General features: G+C 33.2%; 3 protein-coding genes across 3 annotated transcripts; 1 reads left to right on the plus strand and 2 right to left on the minus strand.

Moving 5' to 3' along the window:
• Positions 1 to 4,498: 4,498 nt before the first annotated feature.
• LOC147395132 (uncharacterized) lies at positions 4,499 to 5,686 on the minus strand. The gene has a single exon (XM_086453348.1). The coding sequence runs from the start codon at positions 5,684 to 5,686 to the stop codon at positions 4,499 to 4,501; it is 1,188 nt and encodes a 395-aa protein (XP_086309474.1).
• Positions 5,687 to 15,174: 9,488 nt separating this feature from the next.
• On the plus strand, positions 15,175 to 18,326 carry LOC147395133 (omega-hydroxypalmitate O-feruloyl transferase-like). The gene is made up of 2 exons (XM_086454590.1): positions 15,175 to 15,651; positions 17,310 to 18,326. The coding sequence occupies exons 1-2, from the start codon at positions 15,211 to 15,213 to the stop codon at positions 18,165 to 18,167; spliced, it is 1,299 nt and encodes a 432-aa protein (XP_086310716.1). The 5' UTR covers positions 15,175 to 15,210; the 3' UTR covers positions 18,168 to 18,326.
• A 4,811-nt stretch (positions 18,327 to 23,137) lies between these two features.
• On the minus strand, positions 23,138 to 23,626 carry LOC147395134 (auxin-responsive protein SAUR32-like). The gene has a single exon (XM_086453349.1). The coding sequence runs from the start codon at positions 23,624 to 23,626 to the stop codon at positions 23,138 to 23,140; it is 489 nt and encodes a 162-aa protein (XP_086309475.1).
• Positions 23,627 to 27,326: the final 3,700 nt, after the last annotated feature.

Here is a 27,326-nt window from a genome sequence, read left to right on the forward strand (position 1 = left end):
GTACATTCTTAAGGGAAAATAAATAAATTTAAAATAAAATAATTGTCTTTAAATTGGTACAATGAGCATATTTGGCATGTGTAGGTAGCATGACCCATAGATTCATCCTACATGACATGGGCTTAGACCCACATCTCAGTTGGTTTGACACATTACAAAATAACTTTGAGGGCATGGGTTCAAGTGTTCAACTCCAACTTACTCATCAAATAAAAACATCCTAAATAACCTAAGTACCTTCGCCTTCACCTCCACCCTCAAACACAAAACCTTCGATATTTTTTTCCTAAAAAATCTATCTTTTCTTATTGAGTTGTGATAAATCAACGCGCTAAAGATAAACGATCTGTATGCGGATGACATGGCAAGGACATAGAACCATAGATCTTTTTCTTCAGGATACACGAGGAAAAAGACCTATTGTTTCTATGCAATTACCACGTCATTTGCGTATAGATCTTGTATTTTTTAACCTTTTTATTCTCTCAAAACTAGTCATTCTCGAGCTCTTTAACCTCTTCGATAAATTTCTTTCAACCTTTCGTGAAAAGCCTTGAATTTGTCAACTAAAATTTTATTGTTTTCTATTGTTCAAAACTCCTAACTTACCTTGAGGTTTGAAGGTTGAAGTACATAGGATTTTAATTTTGAGGATGATTGGATTTCAAAGATACAAAATCAAGAACTGAGATGACTGATTTTGAAGGGAAAAATTAGATGTTCTTATTCCAAGTTGAAGACGAGGAAATTTAGGTCATTATATATTACTCTATTAGAGAAGAAGTTCAAGGGTCATGTTATCAGCTTGAAAATATAAGGGGTGTCTCAAATATTTTCCAAAGCATGGAGGGTTTCATTTAAAACATCATTTTAAAACTCAAAAAGCTCTACTCATGTATATTGAGTCGAACAAAAAACTTGTGACTCGACCCGGGTAAATCAATTCAAATTAAACTCAAAATGCTCCAACTCATCATTTAAACTCTTCAACCTCATGGCAAACGCCCTATATTTTAAAGCTCAAAAAGTTATGACTCATGTTTATTGAGTCGAACAAAAAAACTTGTGACTCAACTCAGCCAATTCAATTCAAATTAAACTCAAAAAGCTCCGACTCATCATTTAAATTCTTCACCACCCTATAATTAGACTTTTATAACCAAATTTTCTCCCATTTTCAACTTCGAGATCTAATCTCATTCAATATTTCTAGTTCACGAGCAAGATAGGATTTTTCAGATAGAAGAAGATAATAGATTTTGGGGTCATAAAATAAATTTTTTTATGAGGTTTAAACTGATGGATTGCAAATACGTAAGAATCAACTGAGCTAGGGATGTACAAAAAAATTCGAAACCTAAAATTCAAATTGAAACCGGTTCCTACTCGAAACTGCTTGGTCCGATTTGATTTTGGTTTTGGACCCCTAAAATTGGACCGAAATGAACCCGAACCAAAAATTCAAATGCTCTAGAAATTTCGCCCCTCCCCTACTCTCCAATGATTTTTTTCCATAAATAGCCTCCCTACACAATTTCTCATCAAATTTCACTCTCAAACTCCTAAATTTCACTCAATATCTCACATTTGCACTTAATATTTTTAAAATGTCTATTATAATTTCCCTCAAATTCTCTTAAATCTTTATTAATTTCTTCTTCTTTTTTCTTCATCAAACACCCATATACTACATAGAATTTTCAAAACAACTTGCTTTATCAAACAATTGAAATTCAGAAGTAACGATTATTTTCAGAATTTGAAGCCAGTGATTATATTCTATGAATTTAGGTCATCACACATCGACTGATTAGAAGATTATCAATTTCACACCGTTGAATTTATTATTTGAAGAAGAGGATTACAAATATCTTAAATTTTGCATTCCATATGTGATTATTACATTTTTAATTAAATTTATTCCTCTCTTCTCTAGTCTTTAAATAAAAAATTTAATTTGTAATGAATTCATCTAATTTCAATAATCAAAATTTTGAAAACTTCGATAATTTATTTTATAATATTGACATGTTTTTTCAAACCCAAGCTAATTTTAATTCTCTTAACAGAGATGAGGTGAGTAATATTCCTAAACATTCTAATCCAACTCGCCCTCCAAAAAATAAGAGATTCTGATACAAGGTTTAGCAAAAATTTACATAAAATGAAACTATAAAAACCTAAAATTGCTCAAATAGATGAAGGATTGGGATGAAATCATCTATCGAAATTCAATGGGCCGGTCAAGAGAAAAATCGGGCAAAGCCCATTTAAGAAATTTGATCTGATTTACTAAATGGGATCCAATCCAATTTAATAAATTGGACTCTGTCCTATTTAGTAAAGGGCCCGGATACGTAGATTAATGGAAAAGGAACTCACATGTTCACACATAATCTCTACTAGGTAAATGCAAAATCCAATGGTTGAGATACTTGATGCATCTCAAGAACACATAATATATATCTCTAAGATAAACCTTGCCCATTTGAGTTCACATTTATACGATAATGATTATGTGTGAACAAATGAGTTCATTTATACAAGTCTACAATCCCAACCCTTTAGTAAATTGGATTTAATAGAGTTTGTTAGAGAATTGGTTCTCTTATTTCACATGTCACCCTAATATTGAGTTTGTTAGGCTTTAAACACACTTGATTCTTTTTATTTATTCTTACTCAACTAATCAGAATATCTTAAGAGTAATTTTATCACTTTAACCCTTTGATATTTAGGGTTTCCAAAATACCCAAACACATGAATTGTAAAAATACTCATTTTCTTCACATTTAGCCAAATAATTTTACATAATGAATTCTTGGGAGGGTAAAATTAAAGGTGTCAATGGGTTAGCTCTCCTTAAAATTTTACCAATTTCAAGTCTCAAATTAGTGAAAATTTTCACCTAAAACGGTTCTAATTCTCAATAGGTTTGAATCAAATAGACCTGATTGTAATTAGTTCCAATAAAAAGGGATTCATAACGGAGATTCTAGATTTTAATTTCGGTTCAGCTCTGATTAAATAGTTAACCATTGATACACCTAAAAAAAAAGATGAGAAACCCAACAATAGCAAAAAAATGCGTGGGGCTAGAAGTTCACAAAGTAAACAAGGGCAAGAGAAATTTTCATTTTCTTCCAAAACTGCAAATAAACAAAAATTCCGAACAAGCAGAGCTATTATCGTAAGGACAACCCTTTTCGTTTAGCTTTGTAATTACAAAATCAACATCATTTTTTAACAATTCATATTATGATTTTAAGTTTATAAAAATCTCAACTGAGAGAGTAAGAGCATCCAAGAACTCAATTTCAACATTGAAACACACATTCAAAAAAATCAAATATTTGACTATGAGAGGCTCACAGGAAAGCCAATCCAAGCATTAAGGTAGTGTACATAAGATGCACTTTATCGTTTATAAACCATTGTTTTAAAACTGGTTTTGACAGAAGTTGGGAGTTTCTATTGAAGCCTGAAATGAGTAATCCAGAACCTCTATTTGTCTAGGTAGAAATTAGTCTATTGATAGAAAGTGGTAAGATTGGGAAACAAACCCTGTCAAAAGCCGATGGTTAGCTCTGCAAATCGCAAGTTTAAAGGCCCTTTAGGTTGTTAAAGAGGTAATAAACAAAGGTTTTAAACCATCGAATCGAATTTGTTGAGTTTAATCCCACATCGGACACAAATTGTTTTGTCTCTCTTCTTATAAGATCTTGGGCCTCTCCACTCATTGCCAATTGATTTTGAGTTGAACTCCCAAATTTATCATGATATCAGAATGGGTCTTTCTCTTCTCCACGTCATCTAATTCATATCTCCACGTGCTTTGACCCAATCTAACTCACACGTGCGGGGGCGTATTGAGTTTAATCCCACATCGGACACAAATTATCTTGTCTCTCTCTCTTTATAAGATCTTGAACCTCTCCACTCATTGCCAATTGATTTTGAGTTGAACTCCCAAATTTATCATAATTGAAAGGCCTCGTCTCATCCATGAACGAGCCCTAGTCATCTCGAACGAGATTTAAAAAAAAAGTCTTATAATTAGAACAAATCATGTCTTTGAGTCAACTTACCAACTCGTCTAATTGGTGAACGATACAGAAGCAACTCATCAAAAAAAGTCATGCATAAACCTTAGATTTGCATAAATTAGGTCGAATGAAGTTCTCATAAGATCAAATAAGTACGTTATATTGTAATGATTAATAATCTTTTTCATATTCATAAATATTTGGAATCTTTATAAACTGAATGAGAGATATACTCATCATTTTACAGATCAATAGTGAAATATGTGTGTGAGAGATAAAAAATTATAGTGGATGGAGAAACAACATTTGCTTAGTCCAAGCTCAAATCTTTTGGAATATTACAATTGGCAGAGAGAAGACTCCGATTAACAATTCTTTTATTAACGATTTTCACATACATCTAAGTATTCAAGTTTACACCCAAATTCAAAAAGAAAAAAAAAATTACAATCTCACTTCTTTCCGCATTTTTTCGTATCGGGTGAGTTCTCAAGCTTCTCTCCAGTCGCAGCAGCTTGCCTCTTCTTCTTACGCCTCAACCTCTCACTCATGAAAGCTCTCTCTAAGTTCTCTACCCTTTGAGACAGTGAAGTTAACATCTGGGTCTGCATCAAGTTTCTCTCACACAGCTCTGTTACTAAACCCATCAACTTCTCGTTCTCTCCAATCATCCTCTCCATCAGAGCTTTACTATTATCCCCTCTATTGCTTTCTTCCACACTTTGATTTGCTTGAATCAAATCAGGTTGTTGAATTTCCATTTCGTCTTCTTCTTTCTTTTCTTCTTCAACCAAGGTTTGGATATTCTCGAACGATTCTTTGAGGTCTTCTTCCACACAATTTTGAAACTTTTCGGACGACTCCTCCAGATCTTCTTCTCCTTCTATCAAATTCTGAGACTTCTCAGCCAATTCCTCGAGATTATCGACAGAATTCGATTTCTCTGGAGTAGATTCAATAGAATCACCCTGCAAGTCTAGATTTTGGTTTTCGGCCTCGACAAGATCGTTCATTTCTAGAGTTTGACCAGTGGCGCTGTCTGCAATTTCGAAATCCTCCAAAGAATCCGCAGAAGCTTGAATTTTAAGAGTTTGATCATCAGCTTCGGTTACGGATTCGGATTTAACTGAAGAATCAGCACGATCTACGATTTCTAGGGCTTGATCCGTTGTTTCTCCACCAAGATCCACCGATTCCTGGATCTCATCTCCTCCAGAAACGATCGCATCAACCTTCTCTTGCAACATGATCGTTTTCCTGATCACAGACTTACGACATTCCCTGACACCCGAATCAACACCACGAACCGAATCCAATCGAATCAACAACGCCATCAACATCTCGTTAATCTTCAATCGCTCCTTTTCGTTTCTTCGAATCAGATCAACAATTTCACTCTCTGAAACCCTCCGCTCGATGGCATCCACTTCACATTTGATTCCAATTATCTTTTTCATGCTTTTTCTCACCAAGAATCCTCTGAAAACTTTCTGAATTTTCAAAGCCGCAGTAGATCTTGTCTTCTCTGATCCTACGAAGTGAACTGGAATGGATACAACCTTCGGAGATGGGGATTTAGTGCTCGACGAATAACGAGGGCGAGATGTGTTCCAGTAGTTTTTGAAGAATGGATTCTCCATTGTCGTCGCTTCTAAGAGATTGATAATAAGACTTCGAAGAGATTTTGAAAATCGAGAGCTTTAATAGTGTTTCAGTGTTGGATTTGCTTAAGGAAGAGGAGTTTCTAGGTATTTATAAGGGTGAAATGAGGGGTCTTTGGATTGGGGTGAGGAATCGAGTTCCAGAAGTTTCGGTTGAGAAGCTTGCGGAAGAACTTCAAGAACTCTACAGGTTTCTAGAAAAATGTGGATTATTCGATCGAAGCCATCTCCCACGCTAACATGATGCCACGTGTAATAATAAAAAAATTCATATTAAAAAAATCGAAAAACAATTTTTTGTTTTAAACTTATCCAAGATTTTGAAAAATGTACGACCGAAGTCCTGGTGGGCCCCACTGTAAAATAATACAAAACTTAATTAAAATTACAATGAAATCTCTGTAAAGTGTTGCGGAGAAAATACATTCACAAAAATTTACGTTATGTTAAGTTTTCTCTTTCTCTCTCTCTCTACCTTCTTAAACCTCTCTCTCTTTACTTTCTTGGATTTTCTCTAACTTCTTAAACATTACCTAGTGTTTATATAATTATTATTTAAATAAAAAATCGTGGGATAGAATCCTACTTGGAACTAGTTTCTATTTATATTTTAAAATTATAAAATAAATAAAAAATTATTTTTTATATAAGAAAAACGAAGGATAAAATCCTACCTTGTTAATTTATATTTATTTTTTTAATAAAAAATAAAATAATTATGGGATAATAGTCTTACTTGCATTAATTTATATTTATTTTTTATAAATTAAAAAAATATATTTTTCATTAAATGTAGGGTATTAAAATGAATTTGGGGCAAGTTACATTTATGCACTATCAGTGCTAATATTGGCATGGTTGGGGGCAATGAGATTTCTTTCCAAAATAGAAAATTAGCAAGTGGAAGTTGATATCATGTACTAGATATTTTAAGGTAAATTGTAACTGATTAAAGAGATTTTTGATTTTTATTATAACCTTGATTTAAAAAGAATAGCATTGTATGACCTATATGGAAATGCTTTGTTTATAAGTTGTCAATTTATTTTAAAGTGATATGTAATTATTTAGCATTTTTTATTTAACTTTAAACAAGGTTTTAAAAAGAAAAATATTTTTTTCTTGTAAAATTCAATAAACACAAAACTCTGCGAACATAAAATTTTGTGTTTGTAGTAGTTTACGTTGCAAACAGCACGAAAGAAAAATAATTTTTTTTTCCAAAGTTGATACAATTTTATCATCTACAATCGTGGAGTGTGTGATCATGTTTTGAATACCATAAGTTGAGCCTAACAACCTTTAGTAAAAGTGAAATACTTACTAAGATATTGTTTGTTAAACTGAAAAAAATAAGTGTTGAAACTTATAAACGCTAAATTTAAATACTGAAAAAATTATTTGTTTAGATGCTGAATCATGTTTTTTATACATTGTTGAAACTGATAAATTATCTTTTTTACCCTTATAATCATATTATGCATTGTTTGCATGTTTCAAAATGTCTATTTCTTATCAAATATAATAAAATATATTATTTATTATAAAATTAAAATACAATTCATCTTTAAATAATGAGTAATACTCAAATTTTCAATTTATAAATAATAATTTTTATTTCTAAAAGCCCACAAATTTCAAATTAAAAACAATAATGTCATACAAATCTTCTAAATTTGAAATCAACATTAAAAAAACTTAATTTTGGATGAACGGGGTTCAATGGAATTGAAGGATGTGTAATTATAAAAGCACCCTGTGAATTAATAAGGACATCCCACATGATAACCAATTTTTTTTGTCTTATATGGGTTAAAATTTTTGGAATTAACAAATTTTATGGTGAGGATGATCTATATGGTATAGAAATCATCCTTATCAAAACTCAACCCATTCCGAAACTTCTAACCATGTCAAAAATGGTTTTAAAACAAAAAAAATAGACGATTTACAATTTTTGAACTTGTTTTAATGGGGTTAGAAGTTTCGGGATGAGCTGATTTTTTGTGAGGATGATCCCCTCATTGTAGAGATCATCCTCCTCAAAAATCAACTCATTCCAAAACTTTTAACCTATATAAGACAAAATAATTTGTGGGGTGCTTATATACTTATCCAAGGGATATAAGAAGTAATAATCATTTTAAGTGTAAAGGCATACTTGTTTGTGCCGAAAAAAGCGAAGTGCTTATCGCTTTCAGCATTAAAATAATGCTAAATTTTTTTTTCCACTTATTTTCAATAATAAACGCTGAAAATATGGAGTAAACAAACGCGCTATTTCAACAAAAAGTGTTGATTTTTTTTTTCCAGCAAAATAGCGCAAACAAACACCGCCTAAGTTCGTAAGGCTAGTGACACGTGTTTGTTGGAGAATAAGTGCATTGGACTGCATGAAACAAAGAAAATGACTTGGTTAGGATCAACGCGTCTTAAACTCCTATCACAATATGCCACATAGGCACAATAAAAACATGACACTAATTCTTAAACTTTGAAGCTGTGATCTTGCTTCAAAATTTGAAAGGAACCCACATGCCACTTTTTGATAAACTTCTGAAGAATAATACTGAAGTGACCTTAGGTTGAAATCTCATATCGCATTTCTTGATGTGAAAGTGTATGGGAATCATAGCTGCTTTTTATCGATATAAAAAGCATCTATGGTTCTCATACACTTTCACGTCAAGAAGAGCGATGTGAGATTTCAACTTTGAGGTCAGTCCAGCACGACTCATATTTGAAATACCCTATGTTTTCAAATTTATCACATGATATAAAAAGCATCTATGGTTCCCATACACTTTCACGTCAAGAAGTGCGATATGAGATTTTAGCTTTGAGGTAAGTCCAACACGACTCATATTTGAAATATCCTATGTTTTCAAATTTATCACATGCTCCTTAGCCTCGGTCTTTTCTCATAGACTAGTAAAACTCATATAAAAGTCTTGGAAAATTTCTCCAACACTAATCATGATGATGTGGTGATAATAAAGATGATGACGGTATTGATATAAACTTTTCATTAGTTCACAAGAGAAGACCAAAGTCATGAGTGGTATGTCATTAGTTTGAAAACACAAGGAGGAATCTCAAATGTTTATAAAAGCGTCGAAATACAATTTATAAATTAAAAATTATAAGCCACAATGTGTCGAATAAGTAGGAGAGTTCCTCTAAATTTTTGAAGTGGCATGGCCGCTTCAAAGTCGGACTCACATCTCAACTGTTTGTTTGACCCATATCATCTCATTGTTGATCAGTCGAATCAAACAAGTTGATTAAATTTGTTATTCTAAGTTGGATTGGGAGATGTTTGTGGTGGATAAAATTTGCAAGTCATGAGATGATGATATGTGTTACATAGAGATTTGGGCAAGTCGATTTGTTTTAAGGGATCCTAGATAATGTCTTAGGGTGATATGCTTCAGAGGATAAGAACTCAGGACTTAAGTTGAGGATGCAGGGGATTTGTCTGAACAAGTAACTAATTCCAAGATCAAACCAAATCTCAAAAAATCAATGAGACGAGAACATGTTAGAGATCAACCTTCTATTTTGTACAATATTCTAATGTGCTAAATCAAGAAAGAGGAGGAATCATAATATGAAAAGACTCCTAATTGGGCCGGGTTTCCTTATTTGAATAAGAATCTAGGAAGTTGGGCTGCAACTCGGGTGGGTTGAGCACGGGTTGATCTATGAAGCCGGGCCTGTACCTAACCTGACCTTGGGCTTGGAAGACCCAACCCAAACCCACCCTAAGTCGGGTTGATTGTATTAATTTATTTCCCATTAATATTAGATAATTTAGCAATGATAAGGGCTTATGTAAATATGAGTGATATTTAAAAGAACTTAAAATTAACAATTATTTATCTTAAAATTCTGTTTCAAAATTTTTATATAAAATTATAATTAAATTTAAAATCAATGAAGAAAACGGTGATTAACTAAAGTTACTATCTTAATTCATTAATAGTTAGTCATAATTTCCAACAAAACAAATATTTACATTCTGCATCAATATATAATTACATAAACAAAAACATTTATAACAAAGCAATTGTTTATTTTTATGAAAATAATCACACATTAATTCTGACATATGGAGAAACAAAAGTATACATGGTAAATGAATGCAAAAGAAATTAAGATATAAGATTTTTTATTTAATTTTCAAATTTATAGTCATATTAAGTTTGGGTTGCCCAATGCCTGTACCCGTACCCAACTTGATTTGAGTCGGGCATTTGTTTTTGTTGCCAGAACCTGAAATCAAATCCAAGCTAAGTATTTTCAGACCCGACCCAAGGTCGTGTTCACCCATTGGGTTTGGGTTTGGCCCGCTCAAGTTGCATCCCTGTTATAATGTAATCAAATCAGGATTAGGATTCCCTTGGTTAATCTATAAATAAGGATATTAAACACAGAAAAGATATGCATTATCTCTATCATAAACTCTGTCAAATCATTCCTCAGAGACTTTGCAACAAATCTTAAGTAGCCAACCCATCGATCTGACCGAATTCTTCAAAGTGGATCCAAGAGTTTGAATCCACAATGCTCATATCAATCAAAACTACTTATTTTATGTAAAAATTACAAAACCCAGTCATTGTAGTTTTTATAAACTGGATGGGTAGACTGGTCATCTCAAATCTCAAACAATTCGTTAGGATTGTAGTTCTTTTTTTGCTCATAGTGCTCACAAAACCCGGGATCCACAAATCACATGAGCCCTCGTGTATTGAATGGCATCCCCAAATTACAAAACTACAATTATTAGTTACAAAACTACTCTTGTTATGCTTGACGTGACACACACCAAGGAAAAGGAAACTACACTTAAAATATGAGAAATACGGCGTTGGTGATCCTCCCATGATCAGACCTTATTGTCTTGGTCACCTTAGAAAGTTATCCGAAATATGATATTCATCAAGCTTTTTTAGGACACATTTCTAAACCCTACACCCTTATGATGATATAGCTTCGACACTTTTCCACCCCAAATAACCAAATCCCATACTTTGTTGGATGAGTTTGCTCCAACATGCAATCCTAATGAACACTAAGCCTTTATGATTATTTGCTAGCAAATTGACTTTACAACCATAATCTCACAGAACCCCAAACCTTTACTCTTATAGAGAGTATGTGATCTTACATGTTCCATCCTTACTTTTTCATATAAAATCATGAAATAATTTATCTACTCTAAAATTTCACACTTATCGATACAATGAAAAACAAGAGGGAGTACACAAGAATGTTATAATGAAACATGAGAGGAAGTATGATGGAGGATGACATCACGACCATGACATGAGGAAAATTATGAAAATGATCATCATCATAATCATGGCAATGATGATCATGATGATATATTGATGTTCATGAGAATGATCACCATGACGATGCACATTTGATGATGCTAACCATGATGATGGTATTGAAATAATATTTTGAGGGTATTTTTTATTATAAATGTTGGTAGTAAAAATCATAATCGGGTAATCATTTTGGAAAGTGTGTTTTCAAGATAATTTTGAGATCTTTAATACATGAGGTGATGGTAAATGTCTAGATTCCTCTGAAAGGAATGTGTTCTATATGGAGAAATGGAGGGAGTGAATGAAGTATTCATGACCTAGATTTGATTTAAATAAATAAATAAACTTGTTTTTGGCTTGCTCCAAGAATTTGACCATTGAATTCCCGATCTTCAAGGGCGGAGCCAGAATTTTGCCCATGTAGGGATAATCAAGAGTAGACATTTTGTTGTGGGGACAATTAAGAGTGAAAAAAAATAAGTTATGGGGGCAATTAAGATTGGAAAAAAAAATCGGGCGGGGGGCGGGGGGGGGGGGGGCACTAATAACTCATTTTTTTATCCGCCGTTAAAATCCGCACAATAGCTCATTAATTAATTCATAGACTTTGAAAATTCTTGTGGGGGGCAAGTGCCCCCATAGTCCCACTCTAAATCCACCTCTGCCAATCTCAAATGGTGAGATTTTACTATCTTATTGACGTGAAGCTCTTTCAACCGTCCAAATGCGTTGTAAGGGGCTACAATAAAAAGCACTACAAAGAATTACTCAGAATTGGAGATATAATTCCTATTAGACTAAAGTATCTCCGACGAGATTTCTATTATAGACTACTAAAAGATCATTTTATAAAGATAAAATGGTTTTAGAACATCACAATGTTTATTTCAACTCCAACCACACATCTCTATTCTAATTTCTAAAATATTTATTTTAAAAATATCAAATAATTTATATCAAACATAAGTTATAAATAATCAATATTGATCTCACTTTAAAAGCATTGACGATATCATTTCAACTATGCTAATTTTATAAAAATTGGATTAGTTAGACTAAGTTTATAAAAATACTGTTGAAAAGTATGAAGGACATAAATGATATAAAATTTGAATATAATATATAAGGAATAGAAAAATAGGAATTATAAGGGAAACAAATAGAGATTTAAATTATGAAATCTAAAATAGAAGCCTCTTTTAGAGCACATGGTTGGAACAGAATTTTCATCAAGTCCTACTTTGAAGTGGGCAGTCTGCTTCAAAATTTGAAGGAACCTTCCTCGTTACAAGACATGTGGCATTTAAAATTTATTTCACACCCCTACATTTCTGATAAAATTTAAAATACCTTCTTAGAAATGCCATGTACAATCCAATCAAGAGGGTTCCTTCAATATTTTGAAGTGGGCTGCCTACTTCAAAGGTTTTTCCGTTTTCATCTGATAGGTCTCAATTTTGAGGATTTAAAGGGTGGATGGAGAAGCTAGTAATAAACCATGACGATGACCCCAAAGTTAGGATAAGATCATTAGATTTAGATTATGACTGATCAACTATGCTTAAGTAATTATTATGGTCCATCAAGTCTTACTTTGAAGTGGGCAGCCTACTTCAAAATTTGTAGGAACCTTCCTTGTTACAAGACATGTGGCGTTTAAAATTTATTTCACGCCGCTACATTTCTGATAAAATTTAAAATACCTCCTTAAAATTTTCACATACAATCCAATCGAGAGGGTTCCTTCAATATTTTGAAGCGGCGGTCTGCTTCAAAGTTTTTTTTCCATTTTCATTTGATAGGTCTCAATTTTGAGGATTTAGACCGTTGATGGAGATGCTACTAATAAATCATGACGATAACCCCAAAGTTAGGTTAAGATCATTAGATTTAGATTATGACTGATCAACTGTACTTAGGTAATTATTATGGTCCATCCCCACCCAAAAAAAACGGTGGCTTTGATGATTATATTGTGTGGTATGAATGTACCGAGAGGGTGGAGCCCTAAGTGGTCAATGAACATTTTACGTGTCTTTGTTATTATAATGCGAGAAGTCTGGATATTTGTTTACACCAAAATTTGAAAGATTAAAAATGGCCCCACTTTTACATTTAATATAATTATTATCAATGCCCTTATCAAAAAGAAAAAAGAGAGAGTAGAAATTCAAACCCACAAACTCTTACAACAAGGATAGTTTTTTGCTTCAAAAATTACAAAACTTTTGTAAATTATTTTATCTACAAATCATCATAGTTAATATTTTAATTTTAAGAAAATTTTTAATATATTAAATGTTAAAAATATGAAATATAATTAGATTATTTATTTATAATTTTAAATAATTTTTTAAAGTACTTATAAAATTAGTTTAAGTCATATATAAATCCTAATTTTTGTAATACACATGCCCCTTATCCTAGTTTGATATGACAGGATGCAAGATTTGAAATTGGAAATAATTATTTAATCAATGGCACAAACGCATAGTCACAATATTCCTCGATCAAGTTTAAAAAATTGGAAATAATTATTCAATCAACATTGATGGCATATGGGAAATAATTATTTTAAATTATTTTAAAAATATGGTTGTTATACAATGACAGTTTTGCACGTGCCCATCGTTGTATATCAACCATATTTTAAAAATAATTTAAGTGTAGTGTTGTAGGAAGTCAAGTGAAAGCCGACCAGTGTGCACAAAAGTATAGATTTTTTAATCCCATTTTGAGGAAAACATCTATGATTCTATGTATATCACAAGGAAGTCAGTTTGACACAATTTTTAAAAGATGGATGCCCTTGATGTGGCACTGCACAAAACTATACATATTTTCTCATTGTGTGTCCCAAGGAAAAAGATCTATGATTTTGTACATTGCCGTGTCAAGAGTGTCAATTTATTGCGACTCTTCAAAAATTCATAAAATTCTCCAAGGAAAATGTTGAAATGACTTCATTCGAACATTGTGTTGACGTGACATTGTGAAGAGAACTATAGATAAGTTTATTGAGTTGTTGTGGAGTAATATCCATGATTCCGAGGTAGGTGAATGTCAAAACCATAGATGTTTGTTATCGTGATACTAGTGAGAAGCATCTTGATACAAGTGAGAAGCATTTATGGTTCAGTGCACACCAATGTCCCCCCACCAAATATAGGGTTTTCTACACGTTACCACGCAATTAGTTTAGAGCCACGAATTTTCCAAATAACGTAGAGCTTTAAAACGCTGAATAGATGAATTAGTCACCTTGAGGGGCCAACCCCATCAATCTCTCATACTCTACATTAGAAGCCAACGCGCATGTGCCAAAGCCAATCAGGTTTCAACATTTGGCCTCATATATGTCTTTTCTAGAGCTGCTATTGACACCCCAACTTTTACTTATCTTACTCCCAAAATTTTAAATTATTTATCACACCCCAATTATATATATTAAAACACACCATTTAGACATTACAAAGGTTTGGGATAATAATAAACTGAGTCAATTACAATTATAATACTCATGCAAACAATTTCATTAGTTGTTTACAATTATGATTAGGCTCATATAAAATCTTAAATCCCAAAAAAAAAAAAAAAGAGAGTTTCTTGTTGTCGTTGGCACCCCAACTTTTATATATTATTAACCATTAACTTACTTTCTTTCGAAATATGAAAATATGCACGACTTTTATTCTAATTATAGTTTCGGTACATTTTCCATTTTATGTACAAAAACATACACATGATACACTGTTCACTTTTACACATCTTCGAGCTCATAAGTTTAAAAGTAACAAACTTATGAATAGATTCACCCTTTTTTTTTTTCTCTTTTAAATGGAGTGAAATAAATAAAAGTTGGGGTGCCAATAGCACCCTCGCCCCCTTCTTAATTGCGCGGTTGCCAAAGCCAATAAGGTTTCTACATTTTTCCTCAATGTGTTTTGTTTCCTTGTAAAGAAAAAAGAAACAAAAATGCAAAAATAAAAAAACAGATTCAATGTGTGTTTTTGATTGACTAGGTTTCTATTTCAGGTATTTAATTACCTTAATTATGAGCTAGCTACCTTTCCAGCATGAATTTAATTGTCTTAATTATTACTTTTTTGTTTAAATTGTTGTTTTGTGTGTGTTTGGGTTGTAGAGCTTGGGCAGTTTGTTGTAATGGAGAAGTCTAATGGAAATATGTCTGAACTTACTGTGAAAAGAGGAGAGCCAACTATGGTTCCTCCTGGAGAGGAGACACAGAAAGGTCTGTACTTCCTCTCCAACCTCGACCAGAACATTGCCGTGATCATTCGAACCATTTACTGCTACAAAGCAAATGAGAAAGGGAATGAGAGCGCTGCAGAAGTCATCAAGGATGCCTTGGCAAGGGTTCTAGTTCACTACTATCCCCTTGCCGGGCGTCTGATAATTGGCTCAGATGGGAAGCTAATGATAGATTGCACAGGAGAAGGTGGTGTTTTCGTTGAGGCGGAGGCTAATTGTGCGATGGAAGAGATCGACAACTTTACAAATCCCAATCCACTTACACTAAGGAAGCTGGTTTATGACATCCCCGGTGCACAGAATATACTACAAATGCCTCCTCTTATCGTTCAGGTGAGGGATTTTTTTACTATGAAGAATCCCGAATGACCAATAACATGAAGCCTAATGAGGGTAGTTTTGTTACGAATCAAGATCCAGAATGGTGTCCCGTTCCTATAGAACAAGAGCGGTGTCTATGTGGCAAGATTTGGTTGGTGTTGAGAACGTGTTGGGCTCTTAAACAAGCTGTGCATACAGCTCCATGCGTTTCAAAATCCAACAAAAAGGTGCCACATAGGCACTGTTTGTTGCTTTAGGAACGGGACACATTTTGGATCGTGATTCTTTTGCTATTTGGGGATGCCCCTCAATATATACACGTGGGTTTGTGTGATTGATCGATTTAGGATTCTATGAAATCTCATATTGACTTTTTATGAACAAATTTTTTTGGCCCAGGTCTAGGAATATCTCTTAGGACTTTCAAAGAAGTAATTCATTTTATTTTTCAAATCTAATTTTATTTTTGCAGGTAAAAGATAATTCAAAGGCACACCCCTTTTGCCCTTACCTATGACATGGGCATCCTCTTTGGGATTGAGGGGGGTAATAAAGGAGAGATAAGAAAAGTTGGAGGTGGTATGATTGGAGGACATCCTCTTTTCTTTGGGATTGAAGGATAAATTAAAAGGAAAAAAATAATAAAGTTGGAAGGGCCAGGCCTGGGCATATCTCGTAAGACTTTCAAAGAAGTAATTCATTTTATTTTTTAAATCTAAGTTTATTTTTTCAGGTAAAAGATAATTCAAAGGCACACCCACTTTGCCCTTGCCTATGACATGGGCAACCTCTTTGGGATTGAGGGGGGGTAGTAAAGGAGAGATAAGAAAAGTTGAAGGTGGTATGATTGGAGGATATCTCTTTGGGATTAAAGGGTAAATTAAAAAGAAAAAATAATAAAGTTGGAAGGGGTATTATTGGTAAAGAAAATAAAAGAAAAGACAAACGGGTATTCTTGGAAAGGGTTGGAAGAGAAAAAGTCTCCCTCGAGATATTTTAGATATAAACACTGAGACAAATTAAGGAGTGGGGCCCAAGCATTATATTTTATTATATATAAATAAATATATATATATGGTTGGGATTCCTTGACTCATGAAGAATGGGATCATGGAAAAAATGCATGCTCCCAACCATGTAAACATAAAATTCAATGGCTCATATTTATCCTTGATATAAGTATCTTTGAGATTTGTATTATTTAGATAAATATTATTCTTGACCATTGGATTTTCATATTTACATGGTTGAGATCATGTGTTTTCTTAACACGTTTTGTCCTATATGGGTAGAAGTTTAGGAATGGGCTGATATTTTTTGGGAGGTTGATCTCTAAGGTGAGGAGATCATCCTCAAAACAAGTCAACCTATTTTGATACTTCTTTTACCGTTAATTTGTAAACCATTTTTGATGGAGATAGAAGATTCGTGCTAATTAAGTTTCTGTGAGGATAATCTCCTCACCATAGGAACATTGTTGAATCACGTAAATCCTTGTTTTTTCGTGTGCATTTTTTCTGTTTGTTTGTTATCTTTACTGCTTCGCTGATTCACTTTCGGCTCATTTGGTCTTCTTGATCCATATAATCTTTTGCACTTGTTCTACATTAATTAATTTGCTTCAATTCCATTATAAAGCTTGGTAGTGTTTGTTTTCCTTAATATTCCAGGTAACCAAGTTCAAATGTGGAGGATTTGTTGTTGGGCTATCTGTGAACCATTGTATGTTTGATGGGATTGCAGCAATGGAGTTTGTGAACTCATGGGGTGAAACTGCCAGAGACTTGCCACTAACTGTTCCACCATTCCTCGATAGAACCTTACTCAAAGCGAGGGAACCACCTAAGATAGAGTTCCCCCACCACGAATTCGCAGAGATCGAAGACATCTCGAATATGACCAATCTTTACCAAGAAGAACTGCTCCACAAATCCTTCTGTTTTGATCCCGAGAAGCTTAAACAACTGAAGATGAAAGCTATGGAAGAAGGTTTTCTCGACAAGTGCACTACTTTCGAAGTGCTATCTGCATTCGTATGGAGAGCTCGAACTCAAGCATTAAGGATGAAGCCTGACCAACAGATAAAGCTACTCTTTGCTATTGATGGGAGGCAAAAATTCGATCCACCACTACCGAAGGGTTACTTTGGTAACGGGATCGTGTTAACGAATTCTATGTGTAGGGCATGTGAACTAGTCGAACACCCATTGTCCCATACAGTTGGGCTAGTTCAAAAGGCAGTTAAGATGGTTACAAACAGTTACATGAGGTCAGCTATAGATTATTTTGAAGCAACAAGAGCTAGGCCTTCTCTGGATACAACACTTGTGATAACTAATTGGTCTCGGCTATCGTTCCACACTACGGATTTCGGATGGGGAGAGCCTATTATGTCAGGACCAGTAACTCTTCCTGAGAAGGAAGTTATGTTGTTCCTATGTCATGGTAAGGATAGAAAAAGCATAAATGTGCTTCTGGGTTTGCCTTATTCTTCCATGAAAATCTTCCAAGAACTTATGGAAATCTAGAGAACCCAGGATCGCGCTTAGGTTTCTTTATAGAATCATATAAATTAAGCTCTCTAAAACAGTTCCAAGGATTCAAAGGTGAATATTATAGTGTACACAGAGAAGTTTTATATATGTTGAAAGCTCAAGTTAAAAATAATGGTAGTTTTCCTGATCTAATCTGTTATTATAATATATATGAAATACTGTATTAAATTATGTTCTACTGCTATATTTTGTTTTGCTGCTGTTATGGATTTAATATATTAATTTGGCAATTATATCACCAATATCGATCTATTGGACCCAGACCAGCCCAGATCCATAGGACACAGGCCAGACCAAGCCTATTAGAACTTGGACCAGCCCAATTCAATTTGATAGAAAAAAAGTGGTCAAAGAATACCCTTTTCCTATATGGGGCTCATTTTTGGTCCGTTTGAGGCATGTAAATGTTGAGCTTAGTCCCACGTCGGACACTCATTGCCTTGTCGCTCTCGTTATAAGCTCCTAGGCCTCTCCACTCATTGCCAATTGATTTTGAGTTGGACCCCCAAATTTATAATGGTATCAAAGCGGCCCTCTTTTTCTCCTTCACATCACCCACCCAATTCATATCTCCACATGCTTGGACCCAATCCCAGTCCTGCTCACACGTGGGGTTGGGGGTGGGTTATTGAGTTTATTCCCACATCGGACAATCGTTGCCTTGTGTCTCTCCTTATAAGCTCCTTGGCCACTCCACTCATTGCCAATTGGATTTTATCTTTTAAAGACTAAAGAGTGTTTCAAAGAGAACTTTAAGCATAACGCAATGAGTCAACATTGGGTGAATGTTTTAAATTTTGGCCCTACTTGGTATACTGCAAATCATTTGCAAATGCAGATAATTTTCTAAAATCAATTTTATTGGTACTTCGTTATGTAATGCATTGCAAAAAATTTGCATGGATCACCTCAATTCTTAAGAAATTTCAACAAATAATTTCCGGCACAAAAAGTACCGCAAATCATTTGCAAAATTATTTGACTCCAAACTATACATATCAAAAAATTATTAAAATACCCCTTATCAAAGAAATTAATCAAAATATAAATTACTTGATACAACAATATGCACATAAAGTTACAAAAATACCCTTCCTTGAAGATACATTAAATTGTGTAATAAAATTACAAAAAGACTTTTCATCAAAGAAAATTTTAAATTATAAGAATAGCCCTTAATACTTATTGCATTGACATGCATATGAATTCAGAAAAATACATCTCATCATAACAAGTACTAAAAGTATTTTTGTAATTTAAATATATTTTTTTTATGATGGGTATTTTGTAGTTCTAATATGAAGGTTAACTACATCTTTTTCTAAGGATATTTTTGTAAATTCAATTGTGTTAATGTAACGAGTATTGAAGGTATATTTGTAATTTGAATAATTACTTTAATGAGGTTGAATTAAGTTAAAACTATTCCCACGTTTTATTTTAAAAAGAAATCACAACTAATTTTTTTTTATAGCAAATATCATTCAACCACCAAAGAAAAAATCGCAAGAGATTTACCAATAGTTATCAAACAATGGTAAATCTTTCATCTTAAATCATTTGCATTGCAAAACATGTGTAGTGTAAATCATTTGCAAATGATTTGTAATGTACCAAGCAGAGCCTTAACTGTCAACATATCTCTTGACCGTGGTCTTCTATGAGGGATGACAAAAAATGGCTGGAACACCCATCTTCAACCTTTTCCACAAACCTTCAAATTTTTATCGCCAAAACACTAGATTGTTTTCCTCAAAAATCCAATGTTTTCAACCATTATTATTTGGGAGAATCATAAATCTAGGATGTAAACCTAATTTATTTTTCTTTTCAATACTTTAGAAGGTGAAACATTAATGGGAAAAAAATGAGCAATTAATCAAATCATAGGGAGAACAAGTGGAGATGTTGTCATCAAACCCCAAGGTTAAAGACAAAGTATTTAAAGTGAAATCAAGGGATAATTATCAAAAGAGGGTAAACATTTTAACATTTACATAAAAAAAAATCTATTTTTTTTTTAAATTACCAAAAATGAATTAAGTCGCTGGAAAATCTAACGTTTTAATAACTCGTTGGACTATCCAACATTTTAAATGAAAGCTAAATTGTTAGGTGTGTGGTCAAAATCCGGTGGATGGCTCTGATGGATTCTGCCTCACTGATCCGAAGTCGCTCCGATCACCTCCTTCCTCGCGGTGGCATAGTACCTGCCAAAATCACTCTGACCCAGTTAAAGAAATAGAGGAATAGTCTCAAAAACTGGTTCAACCTCCAATCCCTCCAAGAAAGATCTCCCTAATAGTGCTTATTGTGCTACTTATGATTCTTGGTATCAAGGTTTCCTCATTTTTGAGCGGCAATCCTAGGATATCCCCTGACTCTGCGGTTTTACTTACCAGACGAGGATCTTTTGGATTGATTGTACTATATTGTAGAGATTTCCTTCGAGATCTCTGGGATTAACGTGCGCATATCAGACTTACGGTGATTCAACGATCAAGTTTGCCCTACTTGGCAAATCAGGTTTCACTTAATGTTGTGATGCCCTTCTAGCTAGGCTAGGGAGATATCTACTTTGACTTGCCTTGCTTGAAGGGCAACACCCGTTTGCTGACATGCACTTGGTATCACTTAATCGACTTGGACATGTGTACGGTTTGGATAACTATGCGATTATTTCCCTTTACACTAGAGTATTACAACAAGCTATTAAAAAGTTGAATAGTCCAACGTTTTAATCATTTGAAGGGCATTTTTGGCAAAATAATGTATTTTAACAAATTAAAACGTAGGACAATCCAACAGATTACTAAAACGTTGGACTATCCAACAAATTAATTCGTTTTTGATAATTTTTGAAAAATTAGATTTTTTTTTTGTAAATATTAAAATATCTTATCATCTTTTAGTAATTTTTTCAAAAATCAAAGATTTTAGCAAAAGAATGAAGATGGTGGTATTTGGATCATTTTTTTTATATTAATTTCTTAAAAGAAGGCGGCAGTTTAAAAATGCAAGGGTTATTTCAAATATTCACCAAAACTCGGAGGTGTATTAAAAAAAGAGAATTTCTATAACCACCCCAACTTTTGCTAACAGCACCCCAACTTCTGCTAAAACTCATGTGCTTGTATGTAGCATGAAATCTATAGAAAATTAATATATCAATTTTATAGAATAGAATGAAGGAACTGACCCAACATCTTTGGATTTGGATTAGGTTCTGTTGTTGTTATTCTATAATCTTTAATTTATCTTTATATCTTTGGGGAGAGGGGCATGAACCATAATTGGGGTTTGGTCCAAACACGTTGCCATCAAACAAAATTTCCTTTGGTGGGACGGAAATGATTAGCATGGAAAGAGGGACAATTTTTTGAAGAGGTCAATATTGGTCGACAAAATGTGTAGATAGAGATGGGACAGAGACAAAATATTCACCCAAGGTTAGGTAGACGTGGTGCACCATATAGTCACGCTCCTTGTCGTAGCTGACTTTGAGATTAATATAAAATTGGAGGTGTATAAGGGCCAATCCCTGATTTTTATTTATTTTTCTCTTAAATAAGAAATAGGGTAATTTAGTAAAATAATCGCCCCCATTACATCAGAGATATTAGGTTTACACCCTTTGCAAAATGTAAACTTAAGTTTTTTTTTTTTTTATGAGCTAAGGTATTGATTAATCCTCAGGGTACATGCAGTCCCACTACCCACTCCACACAACGTAATTTCTGGGATAAATCTATGAGGGCTAATGATCTTCGGACTCGATTTTTTTTTTTTTTTTTTTCACTTGTTTTGTACTTGACTGACGTGGTAAGGATATAAAATCATAGATCTTTTCATTGTGTATCCCGAAGAATGGTCTATAACCCTTATCACGTCAATCGAGTATAGACCGGGTTATAAAAAAAATTGAGTCCGAAAATCATGACTCATCTCTAAGTGCAAATCCTAAGGGGGGTGATTCAAATTCAAGACCTCCACTTCCTGAGGTGTGGTCTTGCACTCAATATATTTTGAATGGCCTTTACTAAAAATAAATCAACTTTTCAGAGTATGAATATATATTTTCTGTTGTTTAAATCGTTTAATTTTACTAGTCTTTGGCCAAGAAAGTCTCCCTGATAGGGCTCACTCACCAACCAATCCAGATTAATGAGATTATGTCCCATTCAAAAAATATATCAAATGTTTTTCATATAATTATTTAATAAAATTAACTTTTGCTTGTTTTAACCTCTGTTAATATTAATCAAAGAATATGATCTATTATGATCCTCAAAATTCTTTGGTGTTCTATGAGAATCGATTTTGATTTTGTAAAGTGTAATGATTTTTTAACACCCCCTTGTGACACACGTCCCCATCACAGAAATGTAGATCATTTGCCTTGGGATACGTTGAATCATAAATCTTTTTCTTGTGTATCCCAAGGCAAATGATCCACGGGGTGTGTGTCAGAGGGGAGTATCCTGACACTTTGAAATGTGTTGGTTTTTTACCCTAACCATAGATTGGATGAAATTTATTGCACCCACAATTAATAAATTTAATATATTTTTACCCAAGAAGCCAATAAAAATCATAATAATTCTAGCTAATTGTTACCCTTTCAAGTAAATGGTTTCAATTTTATGCAACTTTTAACTGTTTAATTCGATTATGGAGGATAATTCAAGAACTAACATTCTAATTACTACAACCAAAAAGCAATAGAAATCAAAATCCAAAAACGAAAATACATAAGATAAGTACAACAGTACCAAAACTACAATATCATAGGATGCCTCATAGCAGTTATTTTTACATAATACATAGATTTCATAGATTTATTTCATGGCCAGCCTAGATCCTACTGTACATGAACATGAGAAATAAGTTCCCCATAACCATCTCCAACCATATACAATAAGGTCTCAAACATAGTCAAATTACTAGAACCGATCCATCCTCACCAAAGGAGATGGAGTGAGAAGGCTATATGAACCATAGCCTTTGGCGAAGGTACACCCTCGACGGATCTCATCATCACCATCCATAGCTGATAATACCTTATAGAAGAGATCAACATCGCATGGTAGCGCTAGAGGGCCTTCACTGTTGTACCCATATTCCAATTCGGCCTCTTCAAGTAGCATCTTGAAGAGTGGGTGATTGACACATTCGGTTTTGATCACGAATCGTTGTTTTTGCGGGCCAACGTAGACTGAAAAGCAACCTTCGGGGTTAACTCGATCCTTCATCTTGTGTTTATCATCCTTCGTTGAGTTTACACGTCGAGGCCATGACTTACTCTTTGATAGGGAATTAAAAGGGACTCCCAACGATCTTTTGCCACCTCTGCCAATTGATCGACATCGCTCCCATGTTTTGAGGATCAAACCTTTCATTCCTTTCCCCTTATTCATATCCGATTTCCCCATGAATTGTTTATAGAAAAAACCCAAGAGAAGAAAAAGATAATAAAAAAGGATGAATTTGGGCTTCTTTGAGCTTTAAATCTTATGGAAACACATAAACAACTTCTTTGACATAAACGAAACGACACAGCAAAATAAGCCTAGAACTTCTCCTTCAAGAGAATTCAAAGAATAGAAATTACTTAACCTCTATCATAAGCAAAATGAAAAGTGGCTCTCATCCTTGGTCTGATTGGGTTACTCATATCTTCCTAAACTTGAAAATTAAATCAATTTTTTTTATAAAACAAGAGAAACCCACAAAAGAAAACAAATAATCCAATAAGAACAACCACTCAATGAAGCCAGAATGAGCTTTTTATTTGAAGATAAGATAAACATAAGAGGAGAGTATTACAACAAGATTGAAGATCAATAAAAGGAGAACCTTAATAGAAGAGAACCTCACTGGATATGCTCTCACTTGAGTCTTTAACTAGAAAATCTCTGCATAGAAGAGACAATGCTGATTCACACCCCATACTCCTATAAATATTATTGAATTTAACCCAATTTGTCAACTCTAAATTAAAAACTCTTTTCTCTAAAACCATTATTTTAATCTTTTTTTATCCTAACAATGACATTAAGAGGTCGGTTTCTGTGTATCTAAGCGCCTGTCGAATTGGACAAACAAACAAAATTAGAAAGATATTGAGAGAGGGACATTGTATAAACTATAAAGTTAGAAATCTAATTTAGTTCTGTTGTTTTTTATTATAAAAATAATTTTGGGTTTCTTTACATATATACCTCCCTGAACAAGTGATTCATATTGGATACGCCTATATCAATTTTAGTTTATTTTGAGTTGCCTCCTTACTCCTTTGACTTTGACTCAACAAAGTTCAAATAATCAAATTAGAGGCCACATACTGTTCTACTCAATTGAGTTTCTTAATTATCCGATTACTGCTTTGATTATGCACCACATCTCACACTGTTTTCAACCCTTTGAGGTGTAAATATTTGGTCCATCCCTTATTACTTAAAAATCTATGTTAAAACTTTTTTCTCTTTATAATAATTTTATGTCACCAAACAAATCTAGTGATAGAATCAACACAATCTGCAAATGTTTTACTTTGTATTTGATTTGATGGCAATGTTGGAGTAATACAAATGGTGGTGTTAGTGGCATGGTAATGATAGTCAAAAGAGGTTTTGATTTAGTGGATGCTGAAGAAAGAAAGAGAAAAAAGGGACGGGAGGCTAAAAGAAGGGTGGAAATTATTGTTGCAAATCAATATTAACAGGAAATTTTTTGGATATAAATTGTTCACATATTTATTTATTATGAAAACACATGTTTTATCATAGAATCGTGATTTTTTGACCCCTTGATGTGGCATGGGCTAGAATCACATTTCTTCCTCAAGATACACAACTACACATCCCCATCAATATGTACAATTATGTATCCTGAGGAAAAAAGATCTATGGTGTTAACACATGCCATGTCAGGAGGTGTATGAGAGTGTATGTCAAAGGGAGGTGTCAGAAAATCATTACTCTTTGTTATATACATGTAATAGCATTTTAACATGATAATTTTGAGAGAAAGAAGGGTAAGTATACGGTTTGAAAAACTTGAACATGATTAACATAGTCAAGTTAGAATTCTTGTTAAGTCTTGTGGTGCTTTATGTGGAAGGAAAGTTAGCTATATCTGGTTACCTCATACTAGATAATTGACTATAGCCAATGGATAATGATTTTTTGACACCCCACTCTGATATATGTTCCCATACGTCTCATGATGTGGCATGTGTTAGAATCATAGATCTTTTTCCTTGGGATACATAACTGCACATCCCTATGTCAGTGATCATATGTCTGAGTGGGTGTCAGAAAATCACGAGTCATAGCCAATTTCCCGTTTACATGGCATGCCCAAAAATCTTAGTAGAACTTTTATACCCTGGCTATTCAATTAGGTTGGACTAGTTTTTGTAACAAAATTTAATAAATAATTAAATATTGTGTTTTAATAAACATAAACGAAGGTAACATAAGACAAAAGTACACATATTTTCAATTTTTAATACAATATTAATTGTCTAAAGCATTTGAAGCAAAGTCGTCTGGTTTCGATTATTTTGCAATGACCTCCATTTAGAAAGTCCAACGTCGATTACATTACTAACTTGATTACTTCCACATGACCTTAAGATTGCGTGTGATGAATTGATTATGTTACTCTTCTTAAATGATATTTGTCATTTTAAAGGGTATTGCAGGTGTTTTGAGTTAGTAGAAATAACGACAATTTTTTTTTTTAAAGTAGTTTGAATGGATTGATAAGTTGTTTTTGTTGGTCTTTTTTGGGGAAATTGGAAATTGGGGTGAGTTGTATTTGGCATTTCATCATGAACTCCAACACTTTTATTTATCTTTGTTTTATTATTATTATTATTAATCCTTTTAATGAAATTTTAAATATTTATTAAAAAATAATTATATTTGTTTTGATTTAATTTATCTAATTTTAGTTATGCGCATTAGAGATATGAGCACGAGATTGAAAAAATATGATCGTTCGACACTCCTTCATTTCCTAGAAAGCGAATAACAAAGAAAGCGAAGAACAAAGTGGCGTACCATCACAAAATTTGTGGAGGTGGGACCCACACAGATTGAAACATGTGGGGCCTACCTCATGCACTAATGTAGATCTTGCTTGGCGGCCGCCGCCTTTTGCTGTTGCCATTTTCCAATAAAAATAATAATTTTCGGAGAAAAAAATAACTAAAAAAATTCTTTAAAAAAATGTTAACATGTGCACTAAGGACAGACGCTTTGATGCTAAATATATATTGAAAATTGATTTTCATAATAGAATTGTCCTGAAAATTGATTTTGATATTAGAATTGTCATGAAAATAATTTTCTAGTTAAAATATTCTCAAATACTTATTTCTAAGATGTATTTAATGCACTTCAAAATACATTAAATACATTTTGGGATTTGATTTTTATATGGTAATTACCCTCAATTTTTTATATTAAAAATACCTCAAAGTGCTTGTTCCTAAGTGTATTTAATGCATTTTAACGTGAATCCTAAAACACACATTACAAGACCTTATAAAAATTTAATCGCTAAAAATTAATCTATTATATTATAAATTTAATGAATTTTTAAAATTTTAGACAATATTTTTTATAAGTAAATTTTAGAGTCGTGATAATATGACACCCCCCTCTGACAATGCCCCTATGCCCCCATCACAGAATCCTAAATCATTTGTCTTTGGATACACATTAAAAAAATTTATGATTATGCATATCTCAATGCAAATGATATACGATTCTATGATGAGAACGTAGGAGAGTATGTTTTGGAGGGGGGCGTTATAAAATCGTTATACTAAGTTTTAGTTGAACCTACGATCTCAAAGTTGTTCTAAGATGTGTCAAACCAATTGGTCTAAGCCCAAAATTTTGGACAATATTATTGAAGTATCAATTATTTATTAAATTACTTGTACAAATTATAGATATTCGTCACATTGTACAATGATGCGTGTTGATACCACCATCTGAGTTTAAAACTAATTACTAACCACTAATCTTGTTTTTTAGTATTAAAAAAGAAAAAAACTAATAATTCAAGCATTAAGTTTGTTCAAATTGATGTTTTTTTAAGTGTGAAAATTATTTT

This window comes from Akebia trifoliata, chromosome 9, assembly GCF_017979445.1.
Source record: "Akebia trifoliata isolate Shusen 1 chromosome 9, ASM1797944v1, whole genome shotgun sequence".
Classification (NCBI taxonomy): domain Eukaryota; kingdom Viridiplantae; phylum Streptophyta; class Magnoliopsida; order Ranunculales; family Lardizabalaceae; genus Akebia; species Akebia trifoliata.

Excerpts from the sequence above, each read along its gene's own strand:
- LOC147395132 (XM_086453348.1), bottom strand. The coding sequence starts at position 5,686 with ATGGAGAATCCATTCTTCAAAAACTACTGGAACACATCTCGCCCTCGT.
- LOC147395133 (XM_086454590.1), top strand. The coding sequence starts at position 15,211 with ATGGAGAAGTCTAATGGAAATATGTCTGAACTTACTGTGAAAAGAGGA. Across the intron at positions 15,652-17,309 it reads TGCCTCCTCTTATCGTTCAG|GTAACCAAGTTCAAATGTGG; the intron begins GTGAGGGATTTT and ends TTAATATTCCAG.
- LOC147395134 (XM_086453349.1), bottom strand. The coding sequence starts at position 23,626 with ATGGGGAAATCGGATATGAATAAGGGGAAAGGAATGAAAGGTTTGATC.